At 46.0% G+C, this 20,682-nt stretch overlaps 1 protein-coding gene across 5 annotated transcripts in view; it reads left to right on the top strand.

Annotated features, from left to right (window-relative positions):
* pdgfbb (platelet-derived growth factor beta polypeptide b) overlaps positions 1–20,682 on the top strand; it is a 52,714-nt gene that overhangs the window by 18,413 nt on the left and 13,619 nt on the right. For 3 of the 5 annotated variants that reach the window (XM_035398613.1, XM_035398614.1, XM_035398615.1), the window contains one exon: positions 10,047–10,242. Coding sequence is in view for 1 of the 5 variants with exons in the window: in XM_035398612.1 (XP_035254503.1) it covers positions 20,490–20,552 (63 nt within the window). In the remaining 4 variants the exon portion in view is untranslated. Of the gene's footprint in view, positions 1–10,046; positions 10,243–19,389; positions 20,553–20,682 lie in introns of those variants that run through there. The other 2 variants (XM_035398612.1, XM_035398616.1) reach the window with 2 other exon arrangements.

Here is a 20,682-nt window from a genome sequence, read left to right as displayed (position 1 = left end):
TCAAACAACACACACTTACACACACGCACAGTCAAAAACACGAGGAGCTGCCCCCCTGCACAACTTCATCTCTGTCAGATGAGAATTGAAGCACTGTCCCTCTGGTCTGGCCCCCTCCCAAAATCTCTCCCAGTGGTCCTGTCTTGGGATGGGTGTGTCCCCCGCTCGTTCAGGACGGCACAGAATAGACTATTGTTAATCACAGAAGACAGAGGAGGGGAGGGGGGGAATTCACAAAACAATACGACCCCCCCACCAGCAAACAGCGCATTGACGCACTTTAGGACTGGCCTGAGCAGGGAAAGTGGAAATGAAGACTAATGGAGAAACAGAAGACATATTTCTTCCTTCTATTTTTAATGGTCCCAGTACAGCAGGGATCTCAAACTCAAATCCTTGAGGGCCACATTGCCTGCTGGTTTTTGGTCCATGTCCCACTCTTAAATGCTTAATTTAAGTCTCTCATTGGCTAAAGATAAAAAAAAAACCTTGTTTCCCTGACCTACATTTGCTGTTGACTGAAAGGAAACTAGAAAAGCCTGCAGACGCTGTGGCCCTCCAGGACTGGAGTTAAACCTGCAGACGCTGTGACCCTCCAGGACTGGAGTTAAACATGCAGACACTGCGGCCCTCCAGGACTGGAGTTAAACCTGCAGACACTGTGGCCCTCCAGGACTGGAGTTAAACCTGCAGACGCTGTGACCCTCCAGGACTGGAGTTAAACATGCAGACACTGCGGCCCTCCAGGACTGGAGTTAAACCTGCAGACGCTGTGACCCTCCAGGACTGGAGTTAAACCTGCAGACACTGTGGCCCTCCAGGACTGGAGTTAAACCTGCAGACGCTGTGGCCCTCCAGGACTGGAGTTAAACCTGCAGACGCTGTGGCCCTCCAGGACTGGAGTTAAACCTGCAGACGCTGTGGCCCTCCAGGACTGGAGTTAAACCTGCAGACGCTGCGGCCCTCCAGCACTGGAGTTAAACCTTCTATAACTGCAGAAGGAATAAGTGAATCCTTTGTCCCAAACAAGAGACATTTATTTTTTAAAATCACTTCATTTGTTTTGTGTATTAGTTTAGAGGGATTATTTACCCTCTAAACACGAGAAGCACTGAGGACCGAGGACCGAGGTTGGGAACCACTGCCATTAGCATAATCAGCACGACTGAACAAAGTGTGTCTGTTTTAAGTCAATGGGAAAATGTAATCTTTCAGGTTGCAGTTGATTTCAGATCCGAGCCTTTTAATGAAGAGAAATGTCGTACGGTGACATTCGCCGTGATCAGTTCCTCGTACGCGCTGTAGAAGATGGCTGTGGAAGACGAGCCTGCTCTCTTTTCTGGTGTTGACCTTTGGTGTGACGTCAGCCTGTGCGGCGAGGCCCTTCTCCCGAACACCGCGACCTTTTAAGAGGCTCCGAGCGGAGACCGCCGCGGTTATGCAAGGCTTGACATTTGCGTCTCTGCGCCACGCAGGCTTCGGCGGACAACGGCGCCCACGAGAGTTTAAACAGAGAGGCCGCGCCCCCGTTTCGAGGCAGACGCGCTCGCCGTCCGCCCCGCGGGCCGCCGTGTCTGTGCTGCTGGAGCTGCCTGTGGTCCGTGACTCGTCTGTGTCTCGGGACCGGACTGTCGCCTGACTCAATCCTGATGGAAATTTGAACGGGGCAGAGAGCCAATCACAATAAAACGCAGAGCAGAGGTTGCTCAAAGTGGGCGTGGCTGAGCTGCTGGGGTTCCTGTGACATGGTGCCCAGTATGTCTGCTGGACAGGTCCCCAATCCCAAATGGCTGCCATTTTCTTGAGTCCCCTGAATGGCTAAGCAAGTCATCAAACCCACAGCATGCATGTGCCAAGGTCAACAGCCTACCCACAATTCCCTGGGCACATGAACTAGTCCAAAGATCATCATATATTTATACATTTATATATAGTTATGTATAAATGGTACATAGCTATATATAAATGCATAAATGGAAAATTGAATAGTGAGGTGGAGAGTCTGGACCCCAGGATGAAGTTGTTGAAGAACCCCGATGGAAAGCATATGCACTGGAGTTCTTATTTGAAAGCTTTATTCAGACATTAGGTTCGCCTCTGTTTAGCAATGCGTGCACACGGCAGGTGCAACTGGGTAATGATGGATCGGCTGCTGCGTGCGAATGTGTGCGGTGCTGCACGCGTAGCTTGTCCTGCGTGCGGATGTGTGCGGTGCTGCACGCGTAGCTTGTCCTGCGTGCGGATGTGTGCGGTGCTGCACGCGTAGCTTGTCCTGCGTGCGGATGTGTACGGTGCTGCACACACAGCTGGTCTCGCTTGCGGATGTGTGGAGTGGAAGAGCCGTTTCTGCTTCCGAACAGCGAGGAACTGGGAGCGTCCGCGGTGCGGCTCTGAGGCTGCCCTGCTCCGTACGCGACTGAGTGTTCTCTGCACAGAGGCGCTTCGTTTCATCACTAATTTAAGGTCATCCATCAGACTCGGCTGTTAATGCGCGACCTGCGCCATCTTCATTCTTCACTCGGGTCTGTGGCGTACTTCATTACATCTTACAGATGACAGGACTCTTTCAACGCGTCTTTCTTCCAGAATATTCTGTCTTCATTTGAAATTGATGCGCGGTGCGCCGTGAGATTAGATCCCATTGCGGGACAAACGCAGTGAGTGACGAGGATGATTTAAACCAGGAGCCGTTGTTACAGAAAAATGTGGCTTGTAACCGGAAGGTTGTAGGTCCGAGCCTCTGGTGGTGCTCTGATTTCTGTTTAAAGAGACAAGACGCAGCTAATCTATTTAAGCTGTCCCGGGCGAGAGCATGGGTAAGCATGCATTCCCATGCTGGCTTTTCTCCTCCAGCTTATAGGAGGACCAGAGTGCTGCCAAAGTTTCTGTTCTTGAGAAAGAATCCAGTGAACACGCGATGAAAAGCCCACAATGCGCATGTTCGGTGCAGATCTCGAACGACCAGAGAAGGGTTCACACGATCTCTTAATTTCTGTGAGACCCAACGCACAGGTCACAGGCCTTGGTTTTAAAAAAAGAAAAAAAGAAAAGGGGAAGAGAGAGAGAGAGGGGGGCTGAGAATGGAGAAGCGAAAGCCTGGCGGCTAGCTCCAGCGCGGAGCCCGAAGCGCTCCCAGGCTCCGGGGGCCTGACGTCAAAAGACCTGCCCCGGCCCCAAAAAAAAGCAGCCCCTTTTGAGCAGCATTTTCATATTTCGCTGGTATTTCCGGTCTCTTCCGCGCTTCAAAAATAAAGGCCATCGGAGTGATCGCTATGAGCGCTAACAATAATAGCGGCGGGAACCGAATGAAAGCCGGCGGAGCCTCTCTGACCTTTCTGGGCTAAACTGGTGCTGGCCCAGTGTGCGCCGCCGGCTCCATTGTGTTGGAGGCTGTTATCATTGTATTGCAGTTTCCTTTCGCTGCTGTGACGGGGAGGGGGGCGGGGGGCGGGCGGCGGAGCGGGTGCGAAGGAGCGAGAGAGAGAGAGAGAGAGAGGGATAGGTGCACAGACAGAAATAGAAGGTTATGTGGACTTATTAGGGAACACGCTGTCCGCATGTGTACAGACACATGTGATGCACACACGCTCGCACACACACACACACACACACACAGGTAATCCTGTGCACAAACCCACACATAGAGACATTCAATATGTCCATATACATACCTGTGCTACAGATTTATCAGATATGAACGTAGAAAATGACCAACAGGATGACATATAGCTATCATATAACTGCTGATTAGCACAAGCACACACGCACATACACACTTTCTAACATGCACACACACACACACACACACACACACACACCCACGCTGTCTCTCACACACACACACTTATTCACACACACTTATTCACACACACACACACACACACGCACGCAGACAGCAGTAATAACTCAACCTCTCATGGTGCTGGGCTCAGTCAGCAGCCTGTTATCAGTGAGAGGGCAGAAAGGCAGGTAAGGCCAGAGGAGGAATTCCTGAGGCCGGGCTGGGGGATAAGGACACAGGTGTCCCCGCTGGTTCATACATTACCCCACTGAGGACAGCAGACTCACATTACAATGACATTTTTCTGCACAATGCTCTTGGGAACAGGCCATTTGATCCAAAAAAAAAAAACCAAGCAAGACTGGGAGAAAAAACTATTCCAGATCTGACACGGTAATGGAGAGTCTCCTAATTTCCTCTGCATTTACAGAAGTGCACTCAGATATCATATTTATTGGTGTATTGCTAGTTGTACTTGGGCTACACAGTATTGTCACCCATTTAATTAATTAGCTATTCCCTGGCTAAATATTGGCTGGCTCAGCAGTTTATTCCATGGAATCTTAGTAACACAGACTTAAATTCTATTCCACTGCTAATATTTTTCCATAATTCAATGGAATTTTAATTTTGTTTCAAACTCTCACACCAGCATGTACGACCCACTGCACATCTTAAAGGGGGAGAGAGTTTGGCTTGCCCACATTAGCAGTTAGTAATGTTGGGTGTCAGAGAGAGGATTGAGAAATGAATCGGGTTTCATACCTGGTTGCCGTGAGTTACGTACCGGCCGGTTTCAGTGTCTAATCTAGCCAGATAATCACGTGCATAAATATAGTACCCTGGGCCTGTGCCGCTATCAGCACCACCAAGCCAATTACAGAGTACTTTGTATTGTTCTCCTAATAATAAGAAAGCGGCTATTAAGATAATAACATTACAGGGGCTGGACTGCTGACATTAACGGGGCTGTAGATCACAAATGGCACCACCTAAATTGTATTGGTCTGACTTTATTCGTCTGTCAGTGTCTGGCGGTGAAATAACAACAGCGGTCAGTTGTTCAGTCAGCGTGAGCGGTAATTGGGCAGAGGAAACCGACAGGAAAGCAGGAGATGGGCGGTCGGAAAGATCGGGCAGCACCTGAGGAGCTCGTGGGAGAGCAGAACTCGCGTGCCCGCGTGGGAGAATGCCCGCTGACGTAACGTCTGCTCCCTGGACAATACGCCCACGCGCCTCTCCTTCCCGGCCCTGCCAACAGGGGGCGCTGTTGTGCTCGGTGGTATGTGAGTGAGTCATCTCTTCTGTCCGCCCCCCCCCCCCCCACTTTATCACTCTTTCCATGTCTCCCACTCACTCTTTCCCCGCCCGATGCTGGAGGGATGGAGAGAATGGACAGGGACTGTGGGGGCCGCGGGGAGAGACTGAGGCTCAAACACAATGGCGACCCCGCGAAGAAGCACACTGGAACAAATGGAGCCATTGATGGATCAGCAGAATGAGAGAGAGAACGAGAGGGGCAGAGAAGGGTGCAAGGACAGGGAGGGAGGGAGGAAAAGAGGAGGAGTGAGCAGTTGTACATCAGGACTGAGACTGTATGAACTCCCTTGAGTACTGTAGAGGGTGAGAGTTCTGCTGTTCAGTGCCAGGGGACATTTTAATAAGGCCTTGAAAAGCAAAAGAATTTACCCAACGCTCCTTCTCTCCATCACCAACACTGCCTTGAATTTGTTTGGCATTATTATTATTATTATTATTTTTATAACCCACTGGAAAGCAGCATGTGCTTCATGCAGATATCTTTTTCCGCAAATCCATGAATGGCTGCAGTCTACAGGTGCTACATGTAAAAAGTGTGTTGTCGCCTGATCAAGATGCAGATGAAAGATGAGTGTGTACTGCACGCTGCCCCATGCCTTCAAAGCTGTCCAGCCATTGTTGAGTACTGTGAGGAAACGGACTGCTGTATTATTGTTGGATGGTGGAGAAAGAGTGGGAAAATCGGGCGCTGTGAGTCCAGGAGCGGGGGGAGGGGGGCGGGTGGGGATGCCGGGCCACTTTCGGAAGAGGGCCCTGAGCAGCACTTTCCGAAACGGAACCGAGGCAGGACAGGAAAACACCTGGAAACTGTGAACAAACAAATATGAAAGAGGAAACTGACGACAAAAAAAGTTAATGCTAAACACACGTGTAGTGCAGGGGGTGGGGGGTGTTGAGGGGCGTGGCTGACGGATGCGGGGGCGGGACGGGGCTGCACCCATAAACGGAGGTCCCTGTTTACACTTGCCTTTTCAGCCGACGTGTATCCAGTTTTGTTACCGTTCCCATTCCTACACATTTGATGATTGTTGTCAGGGAGTGGAGTGGGTCTGTCAAAATTTAAATGCCATTGCATCTTGAGGTAATCGGGGGTTGGATCATCCTGCCTGCATTGGATCTGAGTCAAATGCCAAGCCAGTTTTCTCCTGCCACCAACATTCTGCTGGAAAATAGCATCCCAGTGCAGGCATGTGGGAGTCATAAGGTGCCCTGCTGTCCAGCCTGTCTTCAGGTTGGCTGGAGCATTGAACGCAATAGCTAGGAGCAGTTCGGCAGCATAGGATTTTTGGCACACTGATATCATCGTAGTTAATTCGCAGTGCTGTTTAGGTGATGTTTTAGATAAGATTAGATTAGATTAGCCTTTATTGTCTCCCTTGAAGGAGAAATTTGTCTTGGGCATTCGAGAGACGCAGGTGACGTATACATGTATAATCAACTACAGTTAACATGCAGTATCACATCCAGATACATATACACCAGAACATACACATCAAGAATATTGCACAGATACCCTACACCAAGATATTGCACGTTCCCCCCGATAAGAGCCATAACGCCCCCCCCCATCCCAACCACCACCCACACACCTTCATCTCTTACCGTTCAGTAGTTTGATTGACAGTGGAACCATAGAAAATTAATACCTGTTCAACTTACAGTTTGGTAACCTGTACCTGATGCCCGAAGGCATCAGCTCATACTCTTTGCGAAGGATGTGGTTTGGATCAACCACAACTGGATCAATCAATGTTTTGTATGCATTCATCCATCCAACATGTTAGTGAATCGCAGGAAAGGTTCACCAGATGCACCGCCTGATTTGCATATTGTGATGATTTAATCAGCCAGTCATTGGCTGTTTCCTAATAGCCAGTTGCCTCAAGCCAACGTGGATATAGCACTCTTAGTGTTGCCTCCCTAACTGACGGGGATGCTGACACTGCGGTAGCTGTTTATGCACTCCACTGTGCAACCCAGCGCTCCATGCTATCCATAATGGCATCCAGTTCGTTTAAATGAAGTATGACGCTACAATAATGAACATTTGTCCCTGTGGAGTCTGCATGCCATGATGCTGAACTCTAAATCACATCGCTGTATTTAATATGAACAGACAAGTGTTCTCTGTTACTTGAACTCCAGCAGAGTTTATCTGAGTCCAACAAAGAACAATTTTTGTCCGGAGTCAAATCTGCTCTATGGGAGTTCATTTGACACTTGTTTTACCGTGAGCAGCTCATTCGTAGCCTTATGCTGTGTGGAGGAAATGGTTGCGTTTGTTCCATAGCCCGCCACGCAGCTGTTGGGAGATTCTGTGGGATGCTTCCGGCTTGCAGTGGTTTTGACTGTGCAAACGTTGCATATTTCTAATTGCACCAACACCGTGGCTGGGGTTCGATCAGCATTCACCTATATCTGCCTTTCCCCCTCAGTCCGTTTCAATGGTCAGTAACCCTTGAAGAGTGGGTTTTTTGGAATGCGTTTCTTTTTTCCGAAATTTCAGTGTTCTAGAATTCCTTTGCCTTCAATAACCAGTAGTGATTGTTTACATCTGCATTAGAATGTTCAGTTGAGAACATTCTAATCGCATAGTTGTGATCTGACACCTTAAAAGACATCAGTGTCTAAATGGCCATTGGGTGCTTCTGAAGGCTTTTCAAAGACAAACATTGTTTAGTTTTCTTCACAAACACAGTTTGGTGAGTTCAATAAAAACACTAAAACTCGCCAAACTGATTGTGGAGGAAGATTAATGCTTGCTTTTACTTGTAGGACAAGGTTAAGGACAAATGTTAAGGACAGTAGCCGCCCCCAGTGTCGCGGTAATAACGCATTCCCAGAAGCCTCCTCTGCCATGGGCCGCAGTGTCTTAATGTGGTCGTAGGAGGAAGCGCGGTTTTTCCCTTATGCAGCCTGTGGCTCTCTCTATCTCTCTCACCGCTAAGCTGTGCTATCTTTTCATATTCCCCCTTTCTTTTATCTCTTCTCTCCCATGTACAGCCGTAATAAATGTTTTTTTATTCTCCTCTCCCAGCTTTCCTAAGAGTCAAGCGGCCTTTTCTCATCATCACTCTTTTCCTTCAGCCCACAGCCCGTGCACTGTGCGTGTGTGTGCGTGTGTATGTGTGCGCGTGCGCGCGTGTGTGTGCGCGTGTGTGTGTGTGTGTGTGTGTGTGTGTGTGTGTGTGTGTGTGTGTGTGTGTGTGTGTGTGTGTGTGTGTGTGTGTGTGTGCGCGTGCGCGCGTGTGTGTGCGCGTGTTTGTGTGTGTGTGTGTGTGTGTGTGTACATGTATGCATCACCATTCCATTAGTTAATATGCTCATATCCACGTGTCTGTGTTTGTGAGTGTGTGTGTGTGTGCGCATGCACTTATCTGTTTTTTCTCCTTTTTTGTCGTGCTGCCCTGCGGCTGTTCTGTGTTTGAGGTTAGGCTTTACTGGGGTTATCGCATAAATCAGAAAAATCCTATTCACTCAATTTCTGTTGAGTTTGATGGACAGTGTGAGCCTTTGAAGCCCAAACGCACATGAAAAGCATGTACACACACAAACACGTGCACACACATGCACACACACACACACACACACACACATGCATGCACGCACACAGAATGCACAGAATGCAATTCTAAAATGAACAAATATTCCAGCAGTGCCAACAAGTGGCACCGCATTTCCAGTTTAAATCGGTGTGAAATACCTTTCGGTTTCTTTAAAGGCTGAGAGATTTTTATATTATCAGACCCAGTAGTCTGTCCATATTTGTGAACAGGCAGCAGTGAGCTCAAACCAAATCCACAAAGCTCAGGGGCCAATGGAAGACCACACCCTGCACAGGACTCCCACAGTATACACACACACACACTGCTCTGAAATACCCACACACTCTCTCTCTCACTCACACACACACACACACACTGCACTGAAATACACACAATATATTTTCCTGCTTTGTCTATATATCTATATACATATATACACATGCATACATATATTTTCCTGCATTGCATATGTATTTGTTTATGCATGTATGTGTATCTGCATACATGCATAGACAGACATATGGTTTATGGTACATACATTATCATAAAACTCAGCAGCAGGGCTGTCACATCAGCAGAGCAGAAACCCGGATCGCAGTGTGTGACTGAGCCGGCAGGAAGTCGGCTCATAAACAGGAAGCGGTGAAGACTGAATATTGCAACTGGGAGTGGAAGTGCTGTCAGACACACCAGTACACACCTGTCTCCCCTCCACGCTATTTCTGGGCTTCTGTTCCTGCCTTGCCAGTCACTCTCTATCTTTCTGTGTCTGTCTTTCTTATCTGGAGACGCAAGTTGGTGTCGACGGTTTTGTCAGTCAAGGAAATGTACCACCACAACCTGGTTTGTTTTCCCATTTGCCAGAAATGACAGAAACTGGTCCTTCTTGCCATCTTTTGTTTCACGAATGCTACTATCAGAAGGTTCACACGATTTAATTAAATTATGACATGCTAAGCTGAAAAGTTAAACTGGTGAAAAGGTTTTCGTTACTTTGCTAAATTCGCTTATTACAAAATGACCAATAATCTTGTTAATTTAATGTTAAAAGTATGCTTTGTGTCAGCCAGAATGGAACTTATCTTTGTAATACTGAGCAGCAGAGCTGCCAGCATTCATTAATTAAACAATTGGGTTTAATTTAAATGTTAAAAAATACCTCCTGTTTTATTTAGATTTCTTAGGGGTTTGGGAAGAGAATTTCTATTTCCTTTTGCTCATTATTAAACTTGTGTTTTGTGTACAGTGTTTAATCAGGCTTGTTTCAGAGTACAGATTCATCTCTCTCTCTCTTTGTCTCGTTCTCTCTCTCTCTCGTTCTCTCTCCCTCTCTCTCTCTCTGTCTCTCTGTGTCGTTCTCTCTCTCTCTCTGTCTCTCTGTGTCGTTCTCTCTCTCTCAGGGGCGGAGGGCTGCAGTGAGGTGCTGCTTTTCCTGGTACCGGAATACACACAGGCAGTGTTCTGCAGGAAGCTGATGTCACACACACAGCAGAAGTCCCCCCCCAGACAGAGAGCTGGAGGAAGACCACGAGGAGGCCATGAACACTCACTGAGAGGCCAAATGCGTGGCACTGCTTGCATTAATTTTAGAGTCAGGTGAGAGACAAATGTTGATTTAATACAGTTCTAAATTCAGGATAAATATTCACTGAATACAGGTCTAAATTAAAGACAAATGTAGATTGAATACCAGCCTTAAAGTTAAAGATAAATATTGAGTGAGTACAGACCAAACAAACAATATATCAGAGCCCACCTGTTCTCTCAGTCAATCTCCAGACCTGATTCACATTCTCTGACTCTCGACATGACCTTTCTCAAAATGTCATGTGATTACTTAATCTAGTTCTCATTGTGATCTTGAAGGTTATATGAATATGTATAGTTAACAGTGTGCTGGGGTTTGGTCGTTTTTTTTTTCTTCTTTTTGGTGGTAACGGTTTGTTGATTAATGAAATTGAATTTCCTTTGAAGTTAACTTACATACAGCAACCGAACTTACACCAATATACAAATGAAATATAAAAACCCAAATACCAGTAAAACATTATCAAAGAGAAAAAAATAAGAAAATAAATCAGAAAATAAGGAAAAATTGTGTCTCATAAGAATAAGGATTTGTTTAGCTCCTTGGTGTTTTTAATATTCACAGGTTCTTAAGTTTAAAAAGTAAGCCTCTCTACTTGTCTCTCTGGTACTGCCAGGTCATTTTTATTGCTGTTTTGATTCTATCCAGCTAAATCCCCAGGGTAGTATTTTCTAAGCCGAACTTCAAATACGTTTTATGTTCCAAAATTCTTTAAAAATAAATAAGTCCCATAATCTTTCCTGCTTTAGTCTTACACCAGCTGATCGTATGGTAAATATCTTTAGCCATAACAATTTGGCCCCTCTGAAAGTGGGTAAAGCCAACGCCCCTTGTGATTGGCGGATGCACTCAAACACGCCATGAGCTGAGACAAAGACAGAGCGCCACAAAACCTCATTCTCATTCCTCGCCTGGAGGGGCAAGATTTACAAATACAGACACGTCTGCTCTGCACCTTCCTCCCACCTTTCAGGTTTAATAGAGGACAGGAAAATAAAATGACGATAAAAACACGATCATAATCTTCACAGGCTGCTGGAGATATGGAGCATGACATCTCTTAATGGACTCAAAGCATGTTAGTTTCTATCCTTTTCCAGCTTGCTCTCAGTATCATCAATATCACGCATTTCATGACTGGAAAAATGTGTCCCTCTGCTTATCAGCAATTTATCCTCTTTATAAGAAATGCAATTTGGATTCAGAATATCTTCAAGCCTGGAGGCCAATTTCAACACTTTCCCTAAGTATAATGCTACTTGTTGCGGAATAGTGTATTTGATTTGCCTCTTGAAGTGTAAAGCAGCACATTGGGCCTTTATCTCTGCTTGAAAGTTTATCAAATCCAGCATTCTAATGTGAGGTTGCAGGTTTGATTCCCAGGTAGGGCACTGCCATTGTACCCTTGAGCAAGATACTTAACATGAATTGCTTCAGCATAATATATTCAGCTGTATAGATGGATGCTATGCAAAAATGCAGAAGTTTTGTAAGTCGCTCTGGGTAGGAGCATCTGCTAAATGTAATGTTATAAAGCTGTGGATGTTGTGATGTTGTTTTTGATGTCATCAAGTCTTTTGGCCATTTAGCATATCAAACATTAGGACAACATAAATGTAACTGCATGTGATCGAGTTGATAAGAACAGTATGATGCAACTTGGATTTTCTGAGAAGAGGGGAAATTCCCAGTTTAGACAGTTTAGAATGTATGATGGAATGCATTCACCTCTGAAGCATAGCGTCGCCTGCTGCTTCTTTTCATGCCAGCAAGCAGGCAAGACGCACTGCACAGACATGGGTGAGAGGAAGACTGCTCATGCAGCCTTCACAAGCAGACGTGGGTGTCTGATTGACCAGCGGGGGTCGCTAGAGAGTAAACCCTGCAGGATTCTACCGCCAGCTTTGCGTTGCCGTACGGAGGCTGCTGGCCACAGTCGGCAGTTGTGCAGTCAGGACACCAGATCGTGGGGCTTGTCCATTGCAGTAGAACAGTGCCTTAGCTGGATGAGTCTCCCACCAGCCCAAAACCGCCACTTTATAGGACAAAAATTAAGGGAGAGATCTCAGTTTGGCAAAGGAAACTACCTTTCTGCCAGAAGGCCATAAATATCCTGCTTCTTTTTCACCTTCTAGGGACAAAGTCACTTATAGCCAGGATGCAAATCAGTGATCTTCTGCATGACAGACAGATAGCGCACCTGTCATTATAACCATATCTTTCAGAAGTGTGAAGATGAGCATATAAACCATAAAGATGTCATATGAACTATATATGCAGGGAAATCTCAACCAATAGGCAGAGATATCACCATTATGCCAAGATTATGATGATTGACATTTAGTCTACAGAGTGCATTCTATGTGGAATAAATTGCATGGCAACAGCAATAAACAGAAGGTTAAAGCCAGGGCATGTTTTTCAGGTATATACATTTGGACATCAGCCACAAAAATCTTTTAACAAATATCTCAGGAATCAGGACATTTGTTTTGAGGAGCTACATTACCTTGAGCTGATATTGCTTTCGCCAGAACAGAACTTTCTCTCTGTCTCCCTCTTTTTCTGTCTTTCTCTCCCTCCATCTCTTTTGCTATTTCTCTCTCTCTCTCTCTCCCTCTCCCCCTCTCTCACTCCCACTCCAAGTTTCTGACTTTGTCTGGCTGTTTTTTCTCCTTTTTCCCTCTCGCTGTGTGAGTGTGTCTGCCTGTCTCTCCCTTTCTCTCCCTCTCTCTGTCTGGGTCTGTGTTCCTCAATGCAAGGCACATTCCAGGAATGCCTCCCTGTCACTCTCTCCCTCTCACTGCCACACTTTCTCCACCACTCAGCTTCACCGTGCTTGAGAGGACCGTGCTGAAACATGAACACGTTGGCCGCCACACACACCCTGTGCTAGCTGTGCTATCTCTCTCTCTCTCTTTCTCCCTCTCTCCCCCTCTCTCCATCTCCCCACTTCTCTCTCTCTCTTTCTCCCTCTCTCCCCCCCTCTCCATCTCCTCACATCTCTCTCTCGTTCTCCAGTTCTCCCCCTCTCCCCATATGCCCTACATCCCTCTTTCCCTCTCTCTCTCCTGGATACACACGCATACATGCACACACTTTTCATGAACGCGTCTGCTGGAACTGTTTCTTGGCTATTTTTTGTCAGGGTTCCAGGTCGCCGTTGTGCAACGGGTTTTGCCGTGCTGAGTGAATCTCGCTGTACTGTAGGCTCCTGTATTTACTGTAAGGAGACCCCTGGAAAGCACCGTGGTGGTTTGTCAGCTCCCTTTGAGCCCGGCGGTTGGATTAGCTGTCGGAGGCCAACAGCCCTGTCATCATGTTGTCAGCTCCGGCGTGTGCAGGGGGTCTAATGAGCCTCTGTCAGCGGTGATCTCCCAGCTCGGCTAGTGGCGAGCGCTAGCTCTGTAAACCAGCTGTGAGCAGGAACGGGACAGGATGGTATTAGATTAGATTAGCACTTGAGCAAGAGTTGGCCAAAGATGCAAACAGGCAGGGCAGGGCAGGGTGGCAGCGTGGTGTATTGGTTAGTAAACTGCACTTATACCTCAAAGGTTGTGTGTTGCTGCTTTACTCTTGAGTGAGGATTTCAGTAAATATCCAACTTTATGAATGGACTGCATGTAAAAATCAATATATATAAATTGATATGTAAATATATCAATCTGGAAAACAGCGTATGCTACCTAACAACATGTTAAGGATTATTATCAGGCCGAGGCAAAGGGAAGTATTTAGTCTGGGATTCCGCATAACCTTTCCACTATATGGTTATGAAAGCTAGATATGGAACACGGAGAGAGTTGTGTTGTTTTAGGACAGGTGTTTTTGGTAAAATATGTATGGGAGACTGATATGCATGTTTATTTCATGTCTTCTTTAGAGGACATTAACACAGAAAAGCCATTGTGCACATTTCACTGTTACAATGAACAGAGAAATAAAATGTGCTTGTTTTGCTTTAAGTTCATTCTGAGTAAATATTGTACAGTTTTAGTCTTACAGCCAATAAACACTGTTAGAACTGTTTGAATGGGCACACATATGTGTGTGTGTGTGTGTGTATATATATATATATAGTCATAACCACCCAAAATAACTGTATTTCCTTAACCAAGTTTCCTGAAAGAATGTTTAAGGAAGGTACCATCACTTAGGGTGTGACCGTTGTTGCAGAATCCTGTTTCTAAATATGTCTACTATTTATATTTTTGTACTGTTTTTTTTTTTGGGTTTATGCTGTTTGGACGATGTGCCTTTTCCGTTTTCTAAATTGCATAATGGCCTGGACCAAGGGTATGTGCCATCCTTCAGAGAGAGTGGGGATGCTTTATTCTGTGTGGCTTTGCGATGGGATGCGTGTGTTTTTGGAAGCGTACCCCCCCCGTGCGTAACTGCAGGTCAGGCAGCAGCAGTCCGGACGGGTGTCCTCCGGAACTCTGGGAACAGCGCTCAGGGGCCTGGGTGGTCTGGCACAGGCGCTTGCGTCGTTAGCAATAATTAGCGTTAACGACGGAAAGCTGCAGAAGTGCAAAGTCATGCCAGTTTGCTTGCGAGACTCTTCTACTCCATTTCTCAGCATATCCAGAGACCACATGAAAGAAGGGGGGGAGACTGAGTGATATGGTGGGGGTGGGGGCAGGGATCAGACAGTGCAGGTGCATGGACCTAAATTCCCAGGAACGTACTGTAGATGGAAGTTTGATAGATGAAAAATGCAGAGCTAAGTGCAGGCTTTAGCAGGGTTAAATGGTAATCGAGTGAATACAGATATGAGTGACTGTGGTGAAAGAGATCATATACAAACTTGGTACTGTGCAATACCGAAATTATATGTTTAGGCCTAGCATACAGAACAGTGTAAAAACAAATTGAGAGAAGCCGGTGAATGTTAGGCCGAAAGCTCATTTTGTAGGAGCTTGTTTTTTGTAGGCGGTGAAATGTTCAATTCATACGGTGAAATGAATCGTGAAAAGGTTCATCTTCAAAGTGAACAGTGTTGTGATGGAAAAAAGAACTAATTTGACGTCGGTCCTCCGGTCGCTCTTCTAATAATTCAGTATTTTCACAGTCAACGCATTTAAGGCATCCCTGAGTGTAATTGAGAACACTCCACTCTTGCTTAGTCACTGCAGAAGTCATTGTTGAACAAACAAAGTGTTTCGTTTCAGTTTGATGGATACTTAGCCTTTCTTTAAATCCTCCGTTCATAAGTTGGCGATAAAGCCGCGGGTGGATTGGGGCGAGAGGTGCGCCCCCTCACAGAACCTCAGAAAGCCTGGGAGGAACAACCTCGCCTTTTTCCAATTACAGAGGAGGACAGAAAGGCCGTGCTCTCCACCTGCGCGGGGAGGGGAATTTCCCACAGAGCGACGCAGCCGTCAGATCTGCCCCCCTGCTTCTGACTCCAACATCGAGGCACCTGCAAACCACACAGCAGCCCGCGTCAAAACGGGGGCACGCGAAAACACACGATAAATCACCGCTTATAAAACCGACAAGTCAACGCGGTGTCTTTTCTGCTCGCGTGCAGAAACTCTCTGCTGCAGTGGCCTTTTCCCCAAACACGGGCGTCGACTCCCTCGCGTCTCTCGGACGACTCTTAGGAGGAGTCGAGTGTTCTTAGGCTCAATTTACACCTCTGTGGCTGGACCGGTCGTGTTTTCGTTTTGGTTTCATTTCTCTGAGACGCGCTGGACATCACCCAACTTAATAAAGACAAGGAACGATCTTAGTTCCTTTCCCTTTATCAACCTTGTTGTTTCAGTTGATGTTGTCATGGTTTATACTTTAATATCAGTTAAGTCGTGCCTACACGGACTTCATGGTGACGGCAGTTCTGATCTGGCGGTGGTCGCCCATAGCTGCGGAAAGGTTCAGGGGTGACCTGCAGTCTCACCGCCTTTCGTATTGTGATCCATTAACCGTGCTCTGACTGACCTTAATCACTACTCTGACCCATCTCACGGTTTGACCCTTTCCCCAAATTACTCCCCTCTGCCCTCTTTCCTTCCTTCATAACTCAGAGCTCCTCAGCTCTGTTCATGTGTACACCCAAAAAAAGCCCCCTCAGTATCGCACAAACATAAACTCAAACTTAACTTAAAATGAGGCTTTATAGACTGATGCCATTTGGACCAATCAATGCCCCCGAAGTTCATCACTTCATTCCCTCAAATTTAAAAATTGTAATAATTTAACAGTATTGCGTGTTCCTCTGTATCCGCTCTTATCAACCAGTTGCTGTGATTGGCCATAATTAATGTTCCTTATGGAGCAGCTGTTGTGTATATTTAGGTTGCCGCGGCAGCCTGTGCTGCTGTTGACTCAGGAGCACAAACAATGCGGTTTGTGTCATTCTCCCCCCCCCCCCCGTCTGCCCGCCAGCAGTGGCGATGGAGTCCCATCCGTCTGTGAAATGGCCGGGGAAAGCCGCGGGGCGCTTCACAGCACACTGACAGCACAGCCCGCCATTCTTTACTCAGCTTTACGCTAACTTTACGGAACGGGCAGGAGAACATTCTGATCCTTAAATGCCTTTTGGCTGAGCGGGTTGGGGGGGGGGTGTCTTGCAGAGAATCGTCTATGCTGTATCCCAGTTCTGATTCTCTCGCTTTGTCATTTCTATGAATGTCGTTGCTCCCATTTCAGTACCGGCTAGTATTGAAATGATCACTGTTTTCTTTCACAAAACCATTCAGTTCGCAGTTCTGTTCATTGATGTCCTTTAGTAGAAGTCAGTAAAATGCTTCAGCGCTTCAAGATGTGGAAGTTAATTAAGACTAAATTCAAAAAGTTGTCACTGCCATGTGTCACACAGCCTGTGTGTGTGTGTTTATGTGTATCTGTGTGTGTGTGTGTGTGTGTGTGTGTGTGTGTGTTCGTTCGTTCGTTCGTAATGTATTGGCACTCAGTGGCAGATCCTTTTAAGGATCACAACTTGATTAAACACCTCAATGTGAATTTGTATAATTTCTCACTCAAGGAACAAGTGTTCCTTCCTGGTTTGGGTTTGAGTACCAGTTGCCCAACCCATCCAGCCCATCCCCCATAATTCAATATCACTTCCTCACTTTGCATCCTGGGTTTTCAACAGGGGGTCTATGGCCAGATTTGATGGGGACCTGAGTGCAGGCCTCTGGATCAGGACAGGTTGAAAACACCTGCTCTCATGGAAAAGTAGGCAGCAATAATTTCTTGCCATTTCCGTTATAGATTTTGATAGCTTTTATACCATAAATAGACCAAAAGTGTAATTTTGATGTCTTATGTACATAACATACCCGGAAGTATAGATCTCAAGCACCGATATCTTGAGCACAGCATTCTTTACAATGGAGCCATTGCAGCGACCCACAGACCTGCAGAAGCCGTGTGGAGGACTGCATGAGGTCACACCATGAAGGATCCTGCCTGGGAATGCGTTCACAAGCATTTTGGCTGCAGACATGCACAAACCTTCGTGCCGCTGTCAGACACTATCATAAGACCTCTCCGTGCGAAGGGTAGGGAGAGAGGAGGGAGGGAAAGAGAGAGGGAGAGAGAGAGGAGGGAGGGAAAGAGCAAGAGAGAGAGAGAAAGGGAAGGGTTTTTGAAAAATGTCCAACAGTTTCTAGCAGACTTGACCTCTGATCCATTCTTCAGCAGCACAACGCATCTCTTCATGGCTTTTGTTGGGGGGGGCTGAATTGTGACAAAGTCGCAGCCACCCACTGCCGTTTCTGGGGAACCACCTCATTTTTTAGGACAGTAAACACTGACCCCCATTAAAAGTGGGGTCTCTGTGATCAAATCAAAGCATTCTCTGCTGCGCCCCGGTTCGCAGACCCCTCCATGTCCCCGACGGACGCAGTGGGCTTCAGACAGTCGGGACGGCACAGTTCACCTACAGTACGCGGCGCATGAATGCGCGGCTCTGTAATGCACGGGGTTGCATTAAATGGCATGCCGGAAGACCGCCATGCAGGGGGGAACACTAACGCCTATGAGGTGCACAGAGGCGCATTTATTGCGGAATCGCATCAGTACAAATCCGACGCTCATTTTTCGGACTTCAGCGAAGCTCCTTATTTCAGCTTTAAAGTGGTTTTCATTTCCGATGAGTGTTTTATGCGTCAAAAGTAATGCCACTCTGGCCCGTGATGCAATGTGGACCCAGAGAAATACGCTTGTTGGTTGCCATCACACACAGAGCATCGACCAAATCTATTTTAGGTTTTTTAATGCATCTCGGGCCTTTTATTCACACAACAATACGCTTCTTGGTTTATTCACTCTATGTGCCCCCTGTATGAAGGGGAATAAAAGGTTGTGAATTCTGAAGTAACATCTGAAGTATTTCATGCACCCTTTCATGGAGCCTTTTGCTCCCTTTGCTAGGGTTGCAACTGAGTACACAATGACCAGGCGGTAGTGATGATGACTGGATTATGGTAATGGTGACTGCTGATTACGATGACTGGATGATTCTGATGCCTGCTCTCACTGGGGTCATTATCATCTGGGTGAAAATCCCCTGAGCTACTAATATTCCACATTATTGCATAGTCCAGCATTAATGATTTTGATGAGTACATATTTTTAGAAAAGACTTTTCATATGCAGAAGTGTTTTTTAACACAGGCATGAAGGTCCAGCTACCATAAACACTACGAAGATGTGCTTGTTCATCTAGTGTCATGGACACTAGATAATAAGACTGCCTACACTCTTATCATGTAGCCAGACTTATAATAATACAGTGCCCATACATTGTCTAAAACTAAAATGTTAACATCTATATAATTACCTTAATAATATTTACAACATGCAAAGAGGTAGATAACTATGCAGTTAAGACAGTTTCCTCATCTCAAAAAATAAAACCGCTACCTGCAAATCTCAGAAAATGTCACCTGCTATGAGTTGCGCATGCTGTCCTGAAATAGATTGTAATCGCAAACAAATTTAACAATTTATCGCAATGTGTTCACCTATTTAAAAACGTGCCGTGCTGTTTTTCTTAACAGACCGGTTAAATAGGCTACTAAATCTCCAAATTATGGGTAACTACATAGTTAATAAATGCTACGGTACGGTGCGTAGCTGAGAAGTTACGTTAGACCTCCCCTTTAAGACAACTTGGTTCAACGTTTTCCTATGGTTTTCTTCAAGACGACTCGCCCCCTGTCGTCCCTAATATGGACTTTATAGCCTTGCTTTAAAGGGGCAGGGGGAGTGATACTAACTTCTGTTCGGAAAGCTCGCAAAAACTATCCATCGTAATCAGAATGCAACAGCGGCGAAGCGTTAGAAACCTGAAGGACCGTTGATAAGCTTACAAAGAAATTAGGTTTTCAGCTTCGCCACGCGCTGCAATGCACTGCGCTTCGCTACATTACTTGTAACGGATCATATTGGCTTGTAGAAGGCAGAAGTGAATTACTTTTTTGTTTTAAAGCGGACAGGTTGTAAATTTCGAATTTATTTCCGAGCAATAAAGGCGGCTGTACAAGTTGGCAGTTTATTTAGTTAGCAACAAATGGCTTGTGACTTGCACATGGGATTTTGTTTCTAAATGTCCTATAGAAATATGTCACCCATCGACTGAGATACTGATGCAAAATACAGTTGTTTTATAACTTATTTTTTTTAAATAAAGCACCCGTCTTCCAAACCATCTGTGTGAAGTAACATAGCGCAAGAACTTTTACTGCCTCGTAAAGTGGTAGCTGCTTTGGAATCTCTTCATTTTCATTGAACGACCTTATTTTATTATCAGCTGGTTTTCACCCGGGATTGTCTGATGTGGGAAGTAAAGCAGGCATTTCAGTTGATATAAGGCTAAGGGAAACATATGTAGCACACACAAACTTTTGAATTAATTGCCCGTATTCACTTTTGATTTCAGCACATTTGGTTTCTGTGATCTTCTCCGTTCCATTTACGACGGAATCCTTTTTCAATTTTGTAATATATGGACTTGTTTTTCAATGGACTTCAAATACTTTCTTAAGACCTTAGCTCTTTGGAATTCACACGAGCAAGCATACGCTTTTGCGGTGGAATTCAGAGCCCAGCCTGCTCAGAACGGGTAGTTGCTAAGTAGCACAGTTCCATTGGATGCATTGGATTTTGGAGACCGACGAGTGTGCTGATCTACGCGTGAGGGATCCACGGAGCGAGCTGCTGTCCCCGCGCCAAGTGCTGAGGAGCGACTGCCTCGCGCTTCCATAAATGCACAGTCAATCGCGGAGTCTCGACTCCGGGTAGCAAGATGAGCTCGTGGGTTCTGCAGCTTGTATTGCTTGCGGCGTGTCTGCGGTTTGGTTGTTTCGAGGTAAGATAAGGTCAAATGAACTTTCTAATTATTACTTTGACAATCAAAATCAACGTACGTAGTACAAACCCTCACATTCTCAAATTCAACATGTTTAGTTTAGACCCTTATATAGTAAACTGCGGCTTTC

Source organism: Anguilla anguilla, chromosome 17 (genome assembly GCF_013347855.1).
Source record: "Anguilla anguilla isolate fAngAng1 chromosome 17, fAngAng1.pri, whole genome shotgun sequence".
Taxonomy (NCBI): Eukaryota; Metazoa; Chordata; class Actinopteri; order Anguilliformes; family Anguillidae; genus Anguilla; species Anguilla anguilla.
The sequence above is the reverse complement of the archived record's forward strand: the minus strand, read 5'-3'. Positions and strand labels throughout refer to the sequence as shown.